At 41.2% G+C, this 21500-nt stretch overlaps 1 protein-coding gene across 6 annotated transcripts in view; it reads right to left on the bottom strand.

Moving 5' to 3' along the window:
- The window catches only part of RALGAPA2 (Ral GTPase activating protein catalytic subunit alpha 2), a 188562-nt gene that overhangs the window by 116988 nt on the left and 50074 nt on the right, over window positions 1-21500 (bottom strand). For all 6 annotated transcript variants that reach the window (XM_072140620.1, XM_072140621.1, XM_072140622.1 and 3 more), the window contains 3 exons: window positions 20104-20297; window positions 15870-15968; window positions 15204-15359 (listed from right to left, as the gene is read on the bottom strand). In XM_072140620.1, the coding sequence (XP_071996721.1) occupies window positions 15204-15359; window positions 15870-15968; window positions 20104-20297 (449 nt within the window). The remainder of the gene's footprint in view (window positions 1-15203; window positions 15360-15869; window positions 15969-20103; window positions 20298-21500) is intronic.

Genomic DNA, 21500 nt, shown 5'->3' with positions numbered 1-21500 from the left:
ACACTATATAGAGTCTGCTTAGCTCCTCCTACTCTATAACATGCTGCCTGCAGATAGGACACTATATAGAGTCTGCTTAGCTCCTCCTACTCTATAACATGTTGCCAGCAGATAGGACACTATATAAATATTTATGTGTAAAGAAAAGTGAAATGAAAAGTCAGATATACTGTAAAGAGAACACATGGGATAATGATCAGGCCTATGGTGGAATGTAATTGTTTCCTAACTAGTATGCCCTGCACTTCAAGCATTTAACATTGTATACAACAATTGTATAACTGGACTCCGTGAACTTTATGAGTGCGGTTTACGGAATCCCCCAAAAAGGAATCTGTTTCTGGATGGGCCAGAGGGAATGTAATAAAACGTAATAAATGTTTTTAGGCCGTTTTTAGTAAGTGCGTTTTCAGATCGTAAAAAACGCATGCGTGAAGAAATGCATCCGTTTTTGTCTGTTTTTCCAAATTTGCGCAATTAAAAATGGACAAAAACGCATGCGTTTTCAAGAAACGGATGCTTTTTTTAATGCATGCGTTTTTTTACGATCTGAAAACGCACTAACTAAAAACGGCCCAAAAACGCCACGTGTGTCTTCCCCCTTATACGCCAAGCCTCAACTTACTAACTCTGAAGATATATCACAAGTATAAAAAAGCAGAAAGTGCATCACAGTTAGGCACATAACCGTGTGCAAAATTAGGCTGCAAACCGCGTAATATCTTCAGTCCGTTTCAGCCTGCATCCCCCCCCCTTCCACAGGAGCTGAGGGGCCGTGAGACTCTGTGGGCTCATCGCACATAACTGACCTCTATGGCTAGCTCACAGCCCCATACACGCTCATGTGCAGCCCCCTGATCTGGGGGTCTCTATAATTATATACTGCCTGATCTGGGGGTCTGCATAATTATATACTGCCTGATCTGGGGGTCTGCATAATTATATACTGCCTGATCTGGGGGTCTGCATAATTATATACTGCCTGATCTGGGGGTCTGCATAATTATATACTGCTTGATCTGGGGGTCTTCATAATTATATACTGCCTGATCTGGGGGGTCTGCATAATTATATACTGCCTGATCTGGGGGGTCTGCATAATTATATACTGCCTGATCTTGGGGTTTGTATTATTATTTATTGCTGGATCTGGGGGTCTGTATAATTATATACTGCCTGATCTGGGGGTCTATATACCGTAATTATATACTGCCTGATCTGGGGGTCTGCATAATTATATACTGTCTGATCTGGGATCTGTATTATTATTTATTGCTTGATCTGGTGTCTGTATAATTATTTAATGACTAATCTGTGGTCTAAATAATTATTTTGTTGCCTAATCTGGGGTTTGTATTAGTTATTGTGAGTGCAATATTTGATGTGTTGGTGCATCAAGGGTGCTGGTACTATTGCGGCCCTCAGTCCAATACAAGGTTGCGCACCCCTTGTTTAGGTGTGAACATAGGATGGCCTAAGCCCAATTGAATACACAAATTCAAAGTCAGGAATTGAAATAAACAGCGAGCCTTGTACCATTTAAAATTCCCATTTCAGAGATACTTTGAGGCAATTTGTCAGCGTTTTATTGCACAATGGAGAGAAAAGCTTTTAATGGTTCTGTAAGAATTTAAATACCAAGTACACGCGTAGTTTATCTTCAGGCTTGTAAAGGAAAGGGGGGGGGGTGGAAAGGGTTGAAATCACGTCATGCAAACAGATGTGTTACTTTCCAGAATGCAAAGTGCAGATCTTTAAACACAAACTGCAGTGAAAAGCGGCGCTGCCTGGTAAATGAATCACCTTAATTGAATGCTACTGTATGCACACAAGGCTTGGGAAAACACAGCCAATGAGGAGGAAACATATGGCGGTGGCAATAGAAATGGGTTTACTCGTTTGGAGCGTCGTTGTTTCTGCAGCACTTTCATAATTGACCTTTAGAGCGATAAATGTGTAAAATAATTTTGTTTATTATTGGCTGCGAAGCTTTCGGCAATTACACGGAATGAAATGCTACGAAGGAGGGCGGGCGCGTTCTGCAAGCATTTCCATTGTTTACATAATTGCACAGCTATAATTTGGTGCTTGTGTTGTTATGGAAAAGTATTAAAGAAGGAGGGAACAAAATAGAAGCCATTATGAGCCATTTCCAATTTAAAATGAAAATTCGGTCGCGGCAAGAAACAGGAAAGACACCCTAGGTGTGCCAGCTTAAAGCGATTAGCAGGGGGAAGGCTGGCCGATTTAACCCCGTCGGTGCTGCCTGCTGCTGTCACAGTAGTAAGCTGCCATTCAATACTGGAGAGGTTAAGAGACCTCCGCGGTGATAACGGATTAAACGCAGCAATTACTACGCGGACCTGAAAACGTCTGCAGCGCGCTCTCACAAAACAATCAAAAATGTAATAAAAATCTAGAGAGGAAAAGGTCAAAGGAAAATAAATATGCAAAAACAGGGCTATTTTTAACTTGACATTTTTGCTATGGGGGGGAGAAGTGATTAGTGCGGTGTAACCCAATACCTCTGTAATCTGTTTCTCAGAACCATCGCGGACTGTTCCTTTTTTTCAATTAGAAATATGGAAAAGGTATTTAACAAAGAAATCACTAAAAGCCTTGGTAGTTATTAGTCGCCTTTTCTTTACCTTAGGGTTAGGGCTGTTCAAGTGATAATTTAAGGGCAATTATTATTCAATTTTCTACACCATTGGGTACGGCATTGTACCATTGATTAATGATAAGTTTATGTATGGAAAGCACTTGTAATATTTAACCAGTGATTATGAACTACAACAGACACAAAACCATTTTGGCTGCGTTCACACATGAAACGCAATACGACAGCTGAGTAGAGGAGAGTTGCCTAATCCCATAGTTGTTAACATTTGTGTTTATAACATGTTATGTTAACACGTGTTAACACAGCATCAATATTAATATTACAGTTTTGAAAATGCAATGTTAACACATTAATATTATGTAAACATAAGGTGTTAACATAGCATTTGGTAAATGCAATTGCTAACAAAATGTAATTAGGCAAATCTCCTCAGCTGTGAATGCCACATGTCACGGTTTTGGACCGTTTAAAACATTTGCAAGCGTTTTCAGGCAATTTAAAAACTGCATACGTTTTTGAATATTTTCCATGCGTTTGGCTGCTTTGAACCAGTTTATCTTCATTTCTAGAAGTACAGGCAGTTGTGAAACAGACTGGGTGAAGACACACGTGGCGTTTTTAGGCCGTTTTTAGTAAGTTTGAATTAAAATAATTGGTCAAACCTGTCAAAAACGCATGCGTTTTTCAAAATCTGAAAACGCACTAACTGAAAACGGCCCCAAAACGGCCTAATAACGCCACGTGTGTCTTCACCCTTAGGGTGAAGACACACGTGGCGTTTTTGGGCCGTTTTTACTAAGTACGTTTTCAGATCGTAAAAAACGCATCCGTTTTTGACAGGTTTGACCAATTATCTTAATACAAACTGGTCAAAAACGCATGCATTTTCAAAAAACGCATGCGTTTTTTACAATCTGAAACCGCACTAACTAAAAACAGCCCAAAAACACCATGTGTGTCTTCACCCAAATGTAACGCGAAACACCGGCGGCTCGTTCCCGATCGCAGGCGTTTCCATAGAAACGCTGATGCGATCGGGCCAAGGCCCGCCCCGGTGGGCGCGACTTTGTCTGCGTTTGCAAGCGCAGACAAAGCGCTACGTGTGGCGCCAGCCTAAGAAGGAAAAATACAGGCAGTCCCCTACTTAAGAACACTCGACTTACAGACGACCCCTAGTTACAAACGGACCTCTGGATATTGGTAACTTACTGTACTTTATCCTTAGGCCACAATAAACAGCTGTAACAGTTATCACAGGTGTCTGTAATTAAGATTTATTGTTAATCCTGATTCTTATGACAACCCAACATTTTTAAAATCTAATCTTGTCACAGAGACCCAAAAAATTCTTTCTGGAGCTACTATTATAAAATATACAGTTCCGACTTTCATACAAATTCAACTTAAGAACAAACCAACAGAACCTATCTTGTACGTAAGGGACTGCCTGTATAAAATAATAATAACTATTATAATAGAGTTGTACCAAGTTAGCACGTTATCCCAAGTCCACAGGATAGGAAATACTACTAGGAAACCAAAATTGGGATCCTTTTCTCACCGTTGGGCAGAGCAGCAGGACAAGCTTGCCCATGGGAGAGCCCCATTCTCATTTTGCTGCTCCATCAATTACAGAGAACGGGACCCCCTTTTCTGGGTTTCTGGGGGTGTTCTTGTGACCAATGGGGGTCTCAGCAGCTGGCCCTCCGAAATAAGTAAATTCTGACAAATGCTCCACAAGCATAGACAACAACCTGATACTTTTGGCAGATTAGTTGTCACCGAGCATCTTAAATGGCACATGGCAAATCTCAGCAAAGCTTGTGTCACATGCTCCTTAGAAACAGACATGTCAGTGTGTGCTGCTCCTTGTAATGTGGCAGCTTGCAGACAGATACCTTCAATAATTTAACAGTAAATACGTCTGATGCCACCCTGTAACATGCACATTCTGCTTGGCCAAACAAGAATGTGAAATCTATGGAGGCAGAAGTTATAAACGGCTAGACATCTCTACTGCTGCTTATCCGAGGGCTGTACAGAAAAAGTCAACCTGTGCTTTCCATCATGTACCCAAGTGACCTGCAGAAAGCCCACCCAAACATACAAGCTCCATGCAGATGCTCCCCTCGGTGCAATTTCCCCATGGAACAACCATGCAGCCCTACAGCAAATAACTACATACATACACAATAACAAGGAAGAAGACAAGCTCAGGACCAAATAGTTGAGATGAATGAGGATGCACTTTTTTGCTTGTGCTAGTGAAGGTCCTCCACTGCAGATCACAGTAAACAGGCACTGGGAATGTTTGCACTCATCTCAGCACTTGCCAGAGTGACCAAAACAAAAATTAGTTTGACACCCCTGATTCAGGTTATCATATTATACCAGTCAGATAACTTCAAAGAACATTTATCACCAGATCAAGCAAGTAAACCAAGCACACTGACATACTGGTGTGTGTCCCTACTGTCAGGATCTGCTCTTCTTTTAGCTTCTTACACCCTGGTTTTTACCAAAAAAAAAAAAAAAAAGGCTTTTAAAATTAGGCAAATAAGCCTGAGGGGCTCCAGTCTTCATATTATACAGATACTATAGATATTATACAGAATTGAACATATAATTAATCTACCATATCTAGTTTAAGTCTCTCATATCATGAGAAAGAAAAACCCAAGTAAAATTATTCTTATTAAAGGGTTAAATTATGCTTAAAAATGCTTTATTTCAACCTATACATCTCTAGGTCTCCATTAAAATGTATTATTACAAAACTCACTGTAAATAATTCCAGGCAAACACATGAAATGATATTCTGCAGCATCTGCTGCTCATGACCCAGTAGCAGTAAACATGCCCCGGCTAACCTCTCGCTACAAAGAGGACTATTTAAATGAGGAGAACGTTGCCTATCACCTTACATCTTGACCATATTGAAGCATACTCATGACATGCAGGCGAAAACCTAATAGCTCTTTCCTGGGACCATCACCATCTGTTCATAGGACATTCTTACAAGGTTTAACAAAGTGGATTCTTTAAGGATTCCTCAATAATAACCCCTCTCTGTAGCAGGGGTGGCCTGCCACGCAACCCCTAAGTGATAAATGATGTAAACACCAACAGAAGTCCATCCAAGCTAAGAAAATAAAATCTCAACTAATGTACAAGCTTCAAGAAGAAGCAGAGTTATGTCTGTTTCTATGATGGATTTTTTCGGGAGTTCAGTAATAGTTGCAGTTTGAGGCGATTCTTATATGCAGGATAACACATTTTAAAAATTTTGTTTTACTGAAAACGGATGTTATTCCACAATGCTGACTTTGGCAATGATATTTTACCTATAAAACCAAAAATGCTAGGTCTCATTTAGTAGACCCGTAATTGCTGCCCATAGCAGAGTTTGGGAGTGGACACTAAACATACTTTGATCTGAATCGGAGTTTCTTTCAGATTCCACTAGAAGGCTCCTATGCATATGTATAGGCGGTGGAGCCCATTGCCCTAGAGACAGTTTCTTCTGAGTAACTTGCTCCCTCCGTCTGTGGGATTTCTTTGACTGAACCTTGAATATACCTGAAAGGACATGCCACGTTCAGTTCAATTATTGTATTCTTTGCTCAGGGAAAATTTCTTCAAGGCCAAGTTACTGGTTTCTCAGACCAAAATCGCCTGTAGGAAACGGGCTATAGGGTCAGTTCACATGGCAATTTTGAGAGCAGAAAAATTTACCTCAGACTCCACTTCCTAGTCTTATAAATAGTCTGTCCTTGGTGCTTGCAGTAAAAAAGCAACAAGAACATATGGTCGCCCGGACAAGCATACAGTGAGCGCTTCTCACTCCATCGAAAGCCGAGTGGCTGCATATATAGTACATATTTTTCTGTTCAGAGAGACAGTGTGTGCTCACCACACCGTGACCGGCTGCCATAGACGTCCAGGAGTCAAATTGAATGTCCGTATTAACAGCCCCTCTGTTTTTATGTGCATGGGGTCTTAGTGTAAGTATTGTTTTGAAAGAACATTAAAAAAAAAAACCTAAGACATAAGAACATAAAATCTTAGTTTATTACCCACTGACTAATACAGGGGATCTTTCATTCAGTTTGGGCATTTTAGATATTAGAGCAAGAAATATTCAATCATTGTATGGTCAGAATTTGGAATCGCCTCCAGAACAAGTGTGTTAGCATTCATATGACTGATCGCGTCATACTTTGGAGCAGTAGTACTACACTTAGGTTACCAGGCATCCTCAGGGTTCATTGGTTTATTAGAAGATATAGGAAGGCTCTAGGGCAGTGATGGCGAACCTTTTAGCAACCGAGTGCCCAAACTGCAAACCCAAATCCACTTAATTTATTGTGAGGTGCCAACAAAAAAAAATTAAAGCAGTATCTTATCGCTTCATGTTCTTCAACAACATTCAATCATACTGGCCTCATGAGGACAAAAACAGAGAACTCAGAGAATCATGGGGCCAGCAGGAGGTCCTTCAAAAGATATTTAGACCCTGCCTACACATTCTCCCTTTACCTACAGTCCTAAGTAGCCAAGCAAGTCACTTTAAAACATCACTGAAAACAGCGTTTTTTAAGTTGCTTGGAACTACAGGAAAATTCTTTAAGACCTGCCTGGTGTGCCGCCTCTGGCACCCGTGCCATAGGTTCGCCACCACTGCTCTAGGGGGAAGCTAAGAATAGGGGAGGATTTAAGATAGGCCCCCACCCCTTGCCATATCGCAATGCAGCCACCAGGAAAAACTATGCCCAGTCCGATGTGGCATAGTTTTGAGTAAAAAGGTTTTTGAAAAGTACACAGCCATTCCCCACCAACCGTGCCTCTCTATGACACTTGGCATGGAGATGGTGTAGTCCCATAATAATAGCAAATTCTTGCAGTGTTCAAGAATTTATGATTATTTCACTACTTATACAACAGAAAGCTGACATAGTGGAAGATCAGGCAGTGGGGCTCATTTACTAAGGGTCAAGGTGCTCACTTTCGTAGGACTTTGCACCTTTTTCAGGGATTGTACGGCTTGGACAGGTATTTAACAGGTGTCTTTGCTGGGATTTTGCGCATGCCTTAGGTGTTTGGCGCAGCTGCGTTGGCTTCCATGCAACAAGAAATGGGGGGGGGGCGTGCCATTGAACAATTCAGACTGAGAGCAGGATTTAACTTTCAAATTGTGTCGTAAGCCCAAGCACTTAGATGCGCCACTAAAAAGATAATGAACTTCGTCGGACCTGGGTGGGGATGCTACACATTCATGACTTGGGGCGCAAAATCTTAGTGAATTGTGGCACAGTGCATTATCGTGGGACAATGCACTTTCTGTGAACTCCAGTGACCAGGTATGTAAATGTGACCCAGTCTCTTCTTTGGTCATCAGCTGATGATATAACGGGACCACGGGGGCCAGCTCACATTCACATGCATGTGTACTGGAAAATATCTGTTGTGGATTACAATGCAGAATTTTATTTAACTTGCAAAATACCGGCATGTCCATAAGTGAATATACCCCAAAATACACACTGCGGCTGCGTTCACACATTTTAGTTGTATTGCATTTACAAACACAATCCAACAGGAATAGGTAGAGGCTTCGCTTGATCACATATGCATTTCAACTGAAATCAGTAAGAAGCTCCATGCGTATTTCGCATGGTTTATTGTCCATGTATTTCTCAACAAAAACAGAACAGTAAACTCCATGATTCTGTTCGTTAACTTGAGGTTTTATTTAATGGTAAAATAATACATTCTAATAAAAGCACAGCATGACGGAAACCGAAGAACCTTTTATATAGAACATCAAATATATATAATAACAGGTCAGGACACTGGGTGCGCAGACCTGAGGAACGCTTGTGATTCATGCCAATGACATCTAGGAAACTTGCAGTTACAAGGAAAGTAATTATGCATCCCAGCAAGTAAAGATTAGAACGATATTTCATTAGAGAACATTTTATTTGTATAGATCTGGACCATCTGTATTCTTTTATCACTACAGAGAAATGTTTGTTTTTACATTTTGTCTATTAACATCTTCATATAAATCAAATCTGAAATAGACATTGTGCATCCTCTGTGGATTAGGCTGCTATATAAAAAAAATTTTAAAACAGACAACAGCGCCATCGTGTGGCCTCTGCTGCTCATCTCATGTCATTAGTCAAGATTTCTGCACAATGAGCAAGACGTTTTCCGGTAATGTATTTCTTCATGTTTAACATATTAATACATATTCGATAAGGTCATATTATAATATGACACCTGCGTCAGGGGTTCCGCTATATTCTTCATTTCAGGAGAGTGCAAAGAGAACCAAGAACGGAAGGTCAACAGAGAGTCTCCCCTCACCTTGTGTTCCCCTTTGGCTTCCATCTAAGGAAGGTTGCCTTTGATCTTGGGGGGTGGGGTGGGGGGTTGTTTTTGTTTTTATTGCTGAACATGTCGAACATAGCCTTAGGGGGGGGGGTGCATGTTTTAGATATGCAATACGATTACCAGTTTACCATTACTACTGCTAAAAAAGGACAATCACAGTTTTTCATCAGCATTTCATGAGTAAAGTTGGCAGAATGGTAATTGGCAGGAATGGCCCTCACTCCTTTAGCTCCATATGACACTTTGTACTCTGTATTGTATTATTTTTTTTGTATATGTCCCCTATGATTTGTAAAGCGCTACGGAATATGATGGCACTATACAAATATAGATTATTATGGTTAACACAAATCGGTGTAAACCTTATTAAAGAACCAAACAAAAGCTACATCTCTGGACTGGACTGTATGGTCCAGGGATGTAGAAGTCGTCGGTGTTTTTTGAAGCTGGGTTTTTTTTCCAGCAAATATATTTAAAGGCGATTAAAGGAGAGTTCCATATAATTTTTAGAAACACTGATGCTGGTGAAATATGGTGCTAGAGGCCATATGCCTGAATATGACAAGAGACTATAAATGGTTACAACACCAGGTTTTACCCAAATAAACCACTAGTCCCCTTAGGAAGGGTATGAAATGTCTGTTCTAGAATTCACTTTTTGATGTGAAATCTAAACCATTTACCCTATAAAAAATCCCCACAAATTCGGGCAAAAATTACTCTTCTCACCTCATTTTCATATGAGTTAAGTCTTCAAAAGTTTTATAGTACCCAGAAACTATGTGTGTTGTATTAAAGCTAAGTATTTTATCTTTCAGATGACATCAGACTTGTGTCTTTGTGATCTACCGAACCAGGCATACATACATAAAGCTAAATACATAGTTAGAAATGCAAGCTGAAGATAAAGATCCAGTAGCGCACAGAACCGTACGTCTAACGTGATATGTAAGATGAGATTCTTAATTTTTTTTTTCTTTACACAAAAAGCATGTTTCTAGGTACTACAGAATAGAAGATAGGGGCTTCTGATATGACACAAACCCTGCAACCACTAATCTTGACTCATCTTATGTGAAAATGGGTCATATTTGCCTGACCTTGAAGAATATTTTTTTGTAGGTAAATGGGCGAGATTTCACATAAAAGAGAGAATTTAGAAAATAAAATTTCATATGCCACCTTTGGGAACTGGGAGTTTAGTGAGGGTAAAGCCTGGTGACGTACCTTCTTTTGTTTATGAAAAAAAACTATAATATAATATGCAGCTATAATATACAACTGACACAAAAATAAAATTGACTGCAAATTCAGTGGATATCACAGGTTCTGTGGAACCTAGAAACACAATCCTGGTTCAATATTAAAGTGGAGATTCTACTCTAACCAATACAAATATATACATCCTGATATCTAGTAATATCTTTCGAATTGTGACAAACAGATCAAATATATTAGGGTGAGGTCCAGCTCCATGAGTTTGTCTACCCCAAAAAGGAAAGAAGTCTTATCAAACAACCCCTTAACAATACAGCGCACTGGCCAATTATCCAAACACTTTCCCAGAATGCAGCCGTCTTGTTATCTGCACTTATTTCCCTTGCACATGCCTGCACTTCATCCAGCTATTTAACAAATCAGGACACGAGAATTAGGACATTTTCCCTGCTCTTAAAACATTCAGCATATTGGTTTCTACATTAAAATGATGATTATGGCAGCAGGCGGCTGCAGGCGCTGAAATTGTAGGGCCGAGGATTTATTATTTTACATGTAATAGAGGGAGACATATCACATGGATTGTGCTGGAAACAAAAAATTCTTTGGGTTCATTTCATGATCTTCCAGCTATTAGAAAGTCTTACCCTCGTCCTCGTAAAATTACATTTGCTGACACTTTTCTATAATTTACCACAAATTACTGCATCGAAAAATAAAAGCACAAAAAACAAAGTGTCCCCAACATAATGTGTGAGTCCCTACATAGGAAACAGCTTGGAGCATTATGTGATGTAGGTTATCTTATCAGAATAGGTCACTCGATCTGTATCTATCTATGTATGACAAGAAAGAGGCTACTCAGGACTGGACTCCAAGTGCGTCCAGTGAGAGTTTTCATAGCCAATGCAAGAATTCATTGGTGCAGGATGCTGCAAAGTGGTCACCGCAGCCGAGAAGCCCTCACTGCTCCCAGGTCCTCTCCTGTCGCTCCCATGTGTCCTGTCTCACTGGTTGTATGGCACTGGCCCCAGTAGCAGACCTAGGAGTGGTAAGTACTTGGCAGCTGCACTGTACTGCTCCCAGGTCCTCTCCTACCGCTCCGTTGTGTCCTGTCTCCTGACACTGGTGGTATGGCACCGGACGGATCCAGGAGCAGACCCAGGAGTGGTAAGTACTTGGCAGCTGCACTGTACTGCTCCCAGGTCCTCCCCTACCAGTCCGCTGTAACAGGTCTCCTGACACTGGTTGTATGGCACCGCCCGGATCCAGGAGCATACCCACGAGTGGTAAGTACTTGGCAGCTGCACTGTACTGCTCCCAGGTCCTCTCCTGCTCCTGGCACAGTTCTGCTCTGGGTCCCGATTCTGGCGCCTACAACCAGCCCAGGACACAGAGCAGAGCGGCACACGGGGGAGAGAAGAAGCTGCAGTGCGGTGAAGGGAGGGAAGAAGAGCCAGGAATGGAGAGGACTCGTGTACTCTGGGAGCCTGTAGTATTGTTAGTTGTCTACTCTGGGGGGTTTCTGGCATTATTATTATGGTCTACTATAGGTGGGGGTCTTCAGTATTATTGTCTACTCTGGGAGGGATCTCCAGTATTATTATGGTCTATTCTGCGTGAGTGTGTGGGGGGGGGGATCTCCAGTATTATTATTGTCTACTCTGGGGGGGGGATCTCCAGTATTATTATTGTCTACTCTGGGGGGGGGGGGGGGGGGGATCTCCAGTATTATTATTGTCTACTCTGGGGGATCTCCATTATTATTATTGTCTACTCTGGGGGAGGGGGATCTCCAGTATTATTATTGTCTACTATGGGGGATCTCCAGTATTATTATTGTCTACTCTGGGGGGATCTCCAGTATTATTATGGTCTGCTCTGGGGGGATCTCCAGTATTATTATGGTCTGCTCTGTGGGGGGGGGGGGGGTCCTTCAGTACTATCATTGTCTAATCTTAGGGGATCTCCAGTATTATTATTGTCTACTCTGGGGGGGGATCTCCAGTATTATTGTCTACTATGGGGGATCTCCAGTATTATTATTGTCTACTCTGGGGGGGGATCTCCAGTATTATTATTGTCTACTCTGGGGGGGGATCTCCAGTATTATTGTCTACTATGGGGGATCTCCAGTATTATTATTGTCTACTCTGGGGGGAATCTCCAGTATTATTGTCTACTCTGGGGGGGGGGGGCCCCAGTATTATTATTGTCTACTCTGGGGGGATCTCCAGTATTATTATGGTCTGCTCTGTGGGGGGGAGGGGGGGGGGGGATTATCTTCAGTACTATTATTGTCTAATCTTAGGGGATCTCCAGTATTATTATTGTCTATTCTGGGGGGGGGATCTCCAGTATTATTATTGTCTACTCTGGGGGATCTCTAGTATTATTGTCTACTATGGGGGATCTCCAGTATTATTATTGTGTACTATGGGGGGGGGATCTCCAGTATTATTATGGTCTACTCTGTGGGGGCTGTGGGGGGGGGATCTCCAGTATTATTATTGTCTACTCTGGGGGGGATCTCCAGTATTATTATTGTCTACTCTGGGAATGTCTCCACTGTTATTGTCTGCCCTAAATGTAGCATTTGGTAGCTGCAGTTGTATTTATTGCTGTATTGTAGCATGTATAATTCCCAAGGGTGGTATTTTGTGCGGTACTGTTGTTGGTGAATCTATGGTGCAGTACCTTAAATCTAAGCAGTATAACAATAAAGGTTGCTCACCCCTGTCCTAAATCCTCAGTTCAGGGATAGGACAGAAATGTTTTTAGAATTTATTATACATTTGTGGAGTTTGAGCCAATCCATTTTATCATGACTGCGACTTCACAGCCCTGTTTATATGCCAGTAAGTAGATGTATTGAAACTGCTGTGCGATACCGCTTCACACGGACCCTTCATTTTGCCTCGAGGCCCTGCTGTAGCAGGATTCTGTTTGAATACTACAGCAGTTACTTAGGGAATGGGGATTGTGTGGAGTGTTTAGTAACGACTTCTCACACACCCTGCACCAGAGCGTTTCAAGTCCAGCTGCAATCCTGGAATAAAAATGCATTTACTAACTGCAGATCCTGCTGCTAACAACAAACACAGAGTTGTGGTTACACAGATCTGCAGGGCCAATACCTAACACGGACTGCACTTTTTTATGGTCAAAACTGATGATATATTTCCATTAAGTAAGCGTAAATCAGAAAAGTGAACTCCAAGGACCAAAAACCTTTCATAAGAGAGCTCTTCACCGGAGGTAATGTGCAGCAGGAAGCACCATTACACATGGAAGCCAAGACTTCTTGTTGTGTCTTGGAGTCCAAGCCGGAGAGATCACATTATGACAAGAACAGGTTATTTTGACCTGCGGTAGGAATTAAGGGCTCCTTCTGTATTATTCTTGGTAGACAATGAGAGACAAGGAGTTTGACACTGTGCTACTTCAGGCACTAGATTGGAAGTTGTGAAAGCTTTATTATGTTCTGGTAGGAAAACATGCATTTAACCTCGTTACCGAAGCGGTCGTGTTAACCCTGCATATTCTTAATCAGATTTGGGTTATAAATTCAGACCTTACAGATAGTACATGAGGTTTGTGCTGACTCCCAGACCCATAATTGTGTGGTGTACCTTTGTGTGTGCCTTTAATAGGAGCACAAAGGTATCACTTTGTCAACAAACCAGTGAAGCAATGAAGGGATATTCAGAATTTTACATGTATGCAAATTAGACTCTAAGTACACAAGGTGCGGGCTAGATGTGCCTACAGACATGATGAAGAAGATGACTAAATTGTAATTTACAGCTTGCTGTTAGGAGAGAACTGGACAATTATACAAGCTCTTATTCCTCTTCTGTCACCCCCTCATCCTCATAGACTATAAGCTCTTGTGTCACCCCCTCATCCTCATAGACTGTAAGCTCTTGTGTTACCCCCTCATCCTCATAGACTGTAAGCTCTTGTGTCACCCCCTCATCCTCATAGACTGTAAGCTCTTGTGTCACCCCCTCATCCTCATAGACTGTAAGCTCTTGTGTCACCCCCTTCATCCTCATAGGCTGTAAGCTCTTGTGTCACCCCCTCATCCTCATAGACTGTAAGCTCTTGTGTTACCCCCTCATCCTCATAGACTGTAAGCTTTTGTGAACAGGGCCCTCACTCCTATTGTTCCATATGACTGTTTGTACTCTGTAATGTTATATTATATTTGTATATGTCCCCTATGATTTGTAAGCGCAACGGAATATGAAGGTACTATATAAATAAAGATTATTATACTATTTGAGGTGGCCGTGCATGATATTGCAGCTCCGTCCTACACACTAGAACCAATGATCAGAATAATTATCAACTGTTAAATGGTTTATTCACTTTCAGGAAATAATTACTACTGTTTGCATAAGAAAGTTATACAACTATCCAATATACTTTGAGCATCAATTTCTTACAGTTTTCTAGATCTCTGCTTGCTTTCATACAACAGGAAGCTTCTTAGTTTACTTCCTGTGGGTAAAAACTGGGCCATGGTCATGTGATGTCACACAGGTGCACAGCTCGTTATAACACACAGCTCTGATTACGCTCTGTGATAAAACGAGCCGTGCACCTGTATGACATCACATGACCATAGACCAGTATTTGGCTCAGGAAGTAAACAATGATGCTTCCTGTTGAATGACAACATAGACCCAGAAAATAGGGAAAGTATATTGGAAAATGATATAACTTTTCATTACAAAAACAATATTAATTGTTTGATGAAAATAGACAACCCCTTTAAATTAAACATCTAACAATGAAAAAAAAAGAAAAAACTAAATAAAAAAAATTTAAGGGAAAAAAAAAAAAAAAAAAAAAAAAAAAAATCGATGCAATGAAGCATACTATGGATGAATTTATGCCACAAGGACAGCAAGCAGAGTTATATAGCACATGAGAAGATGGGGGCAACACTTACTTGATCTTCATGATTGAGGCCATTATGCAGGACAAGATAAAAATGGACCAAAACATCAGAATTTGGAAGGACATCTTGGCGCCTTGTCATCATGCCACATATCAGCTTGTACGCTTGCAGTTTGCCATCTTTGTACTCATTTGGTAGTGTGGTTGCCTGTTTGGATATTTTTGATTATTTTTTTTTAAGAAACATCCAAGAATAACATATTTTATGCACAGAAATCAAAAATGTAAATGTAAGCTCTCAGAGCCTGCAAATAATTCCCATAATTATGTGTCTACGCCAAATTTAAAAAGAAAAAAGGTACATTGTACATGATACAACCCTCTTAGGGTGAAGACACACGTGGCGTTTTTGGGCCGTTTTTGGGCCCTTTTTACTAAGTGCGTTTTCAGATTGTTAAAAACGCATGCGTTAAGAAACGCATCCGTTTTTTAAAAAACGCATGCGTTTTTTGAAAATGCATGCGTTTTTGTCCGTTTTTCCGAAATTGCGCAATGAAAAACGGACAAAAACGCATGCGTTTTTAAAAAACGGATGCGTTTTTTAACGCATGCGTTTTTAACGATCTGAAAACGCACTTAGTAAAAACGGCCCAAAAACGGCCCAAAAACGCCATGTGTGTCTTCACCCTTACACTGAAATGAAACAAATGCAACTTACCTTAAACAACCATGATGCAAACATTCTAAGTGGTGGGATCAAAATAGGGGGCGGAGGGGAAGACTGATTGTCCAGGCTGATCGATAGATTGTCTCTAATCTGAAATTGAAAAAAAAACAAAAACTTTTGAAACTTTTCACATTATACACCGCCGCCATCTAGTGTTCAAACTTCAGAAGGAAGAAACAACTATGACTACATAATTTTTAATCTAGTGTTTTAGATTTTGGTAAAGTGAGTTATAGGACAATGATCATGCTTCTTTGTGACTTTAGTGATTACAAAGAACCTTCCAATCTAACTAGGCTAAATTCACATGTCTGTGCCCGGGAGAGGAGGAGGGAATGAGCGCTGCCCCCCCCCCCCACTCCTCTCCATAAGAATACACAGCGCATGGTGCCGTATTCCGCCGAAAGACATGTCCTATCTTTCTACCGGCTACGGAACGGCATGGTGCCGTACCGTACCGCTCCCGCATGGGGCCGTATATTAAACTTAATATAATAGGTGCTACCTGATAAGTGAGAGGAAAAAAAAGGAAAAAAACAAACAAACTTACTAGACTTTCACAGTCATTACTTTACTCAGTTTAGGTTAACAAAATACACTCACCGGCCACTTTATTAGGTACACCTGTCCAACTGCTCGTTAACACTTAATTTCTAATCAGCCAATCACATGGCGGCAACTCAGTGCATTTAGGCATGTAGACATGGTCAAGACAATCTCCTGCAGTTCAAACCGAGCATCAGTATGGGAAAGAAAGGTGATTTGAGTGCCTTTGAACATGGCATGGTTGTTGGTGCCAGGAGGGCTGGTCTGAGTATTTCAGAAACTGCTGATGTACTGGGATTTTCACGCACAACCATCTCTAGGGTTTACAGAGAATGGTCCGAAAAAGAAAAAACATCGAGTGAGCGGCAGTTCTGTGGGCGGAAATGCCTTGTTGATGCCAGAGGTCAGAGGAGAATGGGCAGACTGGTTCGAGCTGATAGAAAGGCAACAGTGACTCAAATCGCCACCCGTTACAACCAAGGTAGGCAGAAGAGCATCTCTGAACGCACAGTACATCGAACTTTGAGGCAGATGGGCTACAGCAGCAGAAGACCACACCGGGGGCCACTCCCTTCAGCTAAGAACAGGAAACTGAGGCTACAATTTGCACAAGCTCATCGAAATTGGACAGTAGAAGATTGGAAAAACGTTGCCTGGTCTGATGAGTCTCGATTTCTGCTGCGACATTCGGATGGTAGGGTCAGAATTTGGCGTCAACAACATGAAAGCATGGATCCATCCTGCCTTGTATCAAAGGTTCAGGCTGGTGGTGGTGGTGTCATGGTGTGGGGAATATTTTCATGGCACTCTTTGGGCCCCTTGGTACCAATTGAGCATCGTTGCAACGCCACAGCCTACCTGAGTATTGTTGCTGACCATGTCCATCCCTTTATGACCACAATGTACCCAACATCTGATGGCTACTTTCAGCAGGATAATGCGCCATGTCATAAAGCTGGAATCATCTCAGACTGGTTTCTTGCACATGACAATGAGTTCACTGTACTCAAATGGCCTCCACAGTCACCAGATCTCAATCCAATAGAGCATCTTTGGGATGTGGTGAAACGGGAGATTCGCATCATGGATGTGCAGCCGACAAATCTGCAGCAACTGTGTGATGCCATCATGTCAATATGGACCAAAATCTCTGAGGGATACTTCCAGCACCTTGTTGAATCTATGCCACGAAGAATTGAGGCAGTTCTGAAGGCAAAAGGGGTTCCACCCCGTTACTAGCATGGTGTACCTAATAAAGTGGCCAGTGAGTATATATAGGGGTGTTACACAACATTATCTCGAAGGTTATTTCACACAGGGTGTAACTGAAGTGAATTATTTATGTATCCATTATAATTTAAAAAAAAATAAAAATAAAAAAATCGGCAATATGTCAGTCACAGTTGATCCTTAGAGGTTAAATCTTCTAAAAATCCATAATTTTTAAACATGGACATCTGCTTATTTCATCTTCAAATCCCATACCAACCGTGGTGATAACATTGCAGTAATTCCTAATGTGTTTTCATCATCGGCCACAGCAATGACCCCCTTAAAGGGCTTTTCCCAAGAACAAAAGTTAGGCCCTATTCATGGGAAGGGGCCTAAGTTGCTGCTCAGTGGGGGTTTCAGTGATGAGACTCCCACAAATCACAGAAACCCCCACAAATCACCTCCGTCAGACCCCTCGTCGCTCCGTCAGATTAATGGGGCAGGCGATGACAGTTCTGCTCCATTAATTTCTATGTGACTGCCGGAAATGGACGTCTGCTTCATTAGTCTGACAGAGTGCCGAGGGGTCCGACGGAGGTACATGGGTCCCCATTGGAACCCTCATTTTCGTGATCAGTGGGAGTCCCATCACCAAGACCCCCACTGATCAGCAAGTTAGGCCCTATCCCGTGGATAGGGCCTATTTGTTGTTAGTGGGAAAACTCCTTTACTACCAGTTGACTTTTACTGAAGTTGTTGATTTAATTCATTCACAAAAGATTATAAGTCGGGGGTTAAACCTGTAGCAACATATGACAGGTAGCAAATTTAAAGCCCATTGTCCAGGTCCCGCGCTGCAGCTTTTAGTTGCAGCATGTGGGTGACAATTTAGAATCAGAAATACCTTATACATCACATGGATAACCAATACCAAGTGGTAACCCCAAAGAGCAACCTGAAGCTGAACCGTTGATTTTGTAGTAGGTAAATCACCACCCATGTGGCCTTCGCCTAAATAGGATCCACATGTAAGCGTTTTAGAAAAACATATCATTACAAACATTCAAGTAGAACCATCATGAGGATTTATTGTCTGTAGACATCTTTATATGCATTCAGTCACAGATTATCAGACAATCACAATGATTCTCAACAGCTGTTACATTACATTGTGAGATCCTTTGACAAAGATTCCATTGATACGTAGATCATGCTGCCGGCTTCTTCCTAGACTGAGATCTGTCCTGGTATATCCATCAGCCTTACTTATAGCTAGAAATGAAAGTTCAGCTCACCATCCAGCCCTGTAAGTGTCCCAGTATGGCGCGGAACGCCCTTCTGCTCGGGCCATGCACACGGAAAAAGAAAATCCAAAATCCAGCCTTGTCGGGAAACACTTGTATTCTTTATTTAGGCACAAATAGTAATTCCATTGCAGAGAGTCTTGGCCAACGCGTTTCGAACGTACTAGCCGTTCTTAGTCATGGCTTACTTATAGCTTCTCCTAAAATGGGTGGGAACTTCCTTGTTATGACATCACCTAAGGGCACCGAGGCCAGAGCAGCTTCCCTGACTTCACATAATCATCAACACATTAACAAATGCAAATATATATTTTGTTGAATTTATATAATGATCATTAGTCTAGGAGTGAATGATAGGGCATGACTAGTACTCATTTGATTTTGGCAATATTATTAATATGTTATTCTTTGTCAGTATCAATTTGGGATAACTGACTTCCCATAAGACTGAGCTCTCCACTCTATCACTAGCCGTTCTAGCACATAGATTATTAGACAAACATATACCGGTACATCTATGCACTGTTACATAGATTCACCTATAATGTGATACAGTATAGTATGATTGCTATACACGCTACCTGCTAGGATGGATGTATAAGCCAGGCTGTTCAGCAGATAACATCACTCCTTCATGCCTTCATCACAGCTCTAGAGGGCATGGGGAGTACGAGTACAGAGAATGGAGGAGACATAGCATAAAGAAGTAAAAGCAGCAGAAGGGGTAAAGTGTGCTGTGTGTAAGAACATGAGAGCATAGTCTAAACAGAGCAGACATGATAGAGCCGCATCCTGTAATCACTGAGAAGATGGAGGAGCACACTGCATAGCCCCACCACCTCCCTCTTTTCTGACCCTCAAGTCCATAATGGTTTCAGTTTATGGACTGCTCTTAGCAACTAAAATGCTTGGCAGAAGGTAGAGAGACTGATGGAGGGAGAAAACAGAGAATTGGCAGAGAAACCTCTGCAATAAGTAAATTGATGTATATTGGAAAAATCTTTTCAGCTATTTCAGCTATAGGAAGAGACTTTATAAACTTTACAGTTACACTTAGTGTCCCCAACATCTGCCTTTGTTCATAAAACTAGTGAGATAATTATAATAACTACGACAAAACTATACAAAAGAAATATGATTGCAGATTTACAGAGACGTCTTACCTTGGCCAGCTTGTACCACAGCTCGTAGAGGTAGGCAAACACCTTGGCATGGATTTTGTTGGACTGGATACTATTGACATCTCCAAGTATTCCCAGGATTCTTCTCCACAAAACAGCCGCAGAGTCCGGATGCCAGCCGGATAGATTGCCACCAGCTATTATACTGCAGTCCCCAGCAAGACACTCGCTGCTGTCTGGAAAGGAAAGAGTCATAATAATATGGATCAGGTGGACAGTAAAACATGAACATGAAGAGGCCCCACAAATCACTCTGCAGTATTCTAAAAACGTTACCAACATCTGGTTAATTGACAAGCAACGTGTAAGATAAAAGTTTATTAGTAACGTTGTGCAAACATGAGCATTCAGATCCAACAAAATTTACCGTATTACAGTCATGGTGTAAAAACTTCAATACACAACATATTAAAACGTAACTAAAAATATGACAAAATAAATGATAGATAATATAAATAAATAGTGCAGATGATAATAGTAAACTTTTAATAAACTCTATCAAGGAAATTCTTTTCCATATCCTTTTTTGTCTACTTGCTCTGCATTTCTTCCTTACTTAAAGGAAATCTACCATCGGTATAAACAAAGTTATAATTTATAATTTAAAAAAATTCTCATATCAAATATGTGATTCCGCCTTTAAAAACAAACAGAACAATGCCTGAATTGTGTTATGGCATTTTTTGTTCTGAAAGTGTTTGATAAAAATCTTTCTCACCAGAGGTAAAGTGGGCGGAGACTGTCTTTCTGCACGTGCCCGTAAGCAGAGTAAAATTCACTCTGCCCACAGTTCCCATGACAACTTGTGTTCTGTCCTTCAGTAATTTAGCAGCAAATCCAGTAAGATCCCTACAAGTAAATCCACTGAACACTGCACATACAGGATGTATATGGTAACCGGCCTGACAGCTTTCATCACATGGAGGAGCAGGGAACATGTAATAAGTGGTAGAAATCATAAGTAAAACATTTATATGTAGTGTATAGCATTGTTGTGTAAGCACCAAGATTGAATAGCTTCTTTGCACTGAGAGCAAAATGTCAAGTACAAGGTTGGGGAGGGTTCTTCTGTGTAGGACACATCTGTAAAAACAGCACTGAACACATTCACCTTGCTACACACAAAGTGAGCTCTGTCACATGACTTCCCCCCTCCTTCCTCCTCTGTGAGCAGGGAGGAGCAGCCCCTACCCTTTTTCATTCCATATCTTGTTTACAAATATACCATTCAAAACGGTAACAAGAATAGCCAGTAGAGGACCTAGTGCAAGAAGCAGGCTAAACTGAGGAGGATAGCAAAAAAACAGGTTACAAAGATAATAGGAAAAGTTGTTCTACATTCCAAGAGCTATCGATTAGTGGAAAAAATGTTACAGCTC

The sequence above is a fragment of the Engystomops pustulosus genome, chromosome 3 (genome assembly GCF_040894005.1).
Source record: "Engystomops pustulosus chromosome 3, aEngPut4.maternal, whole genome shotgun sequence".
Classification (NCBI taxonomy): Eukaryota; Metazoa; Chordata; class Amphibia; order Anura; family Leptodactylidae; genus Engystomops; species Engystomops pustulosus.
Note: the sequence above shows the minus strand (reverse complement) of the source record. Positions and strands in the feature narration are given on the sequence as shown.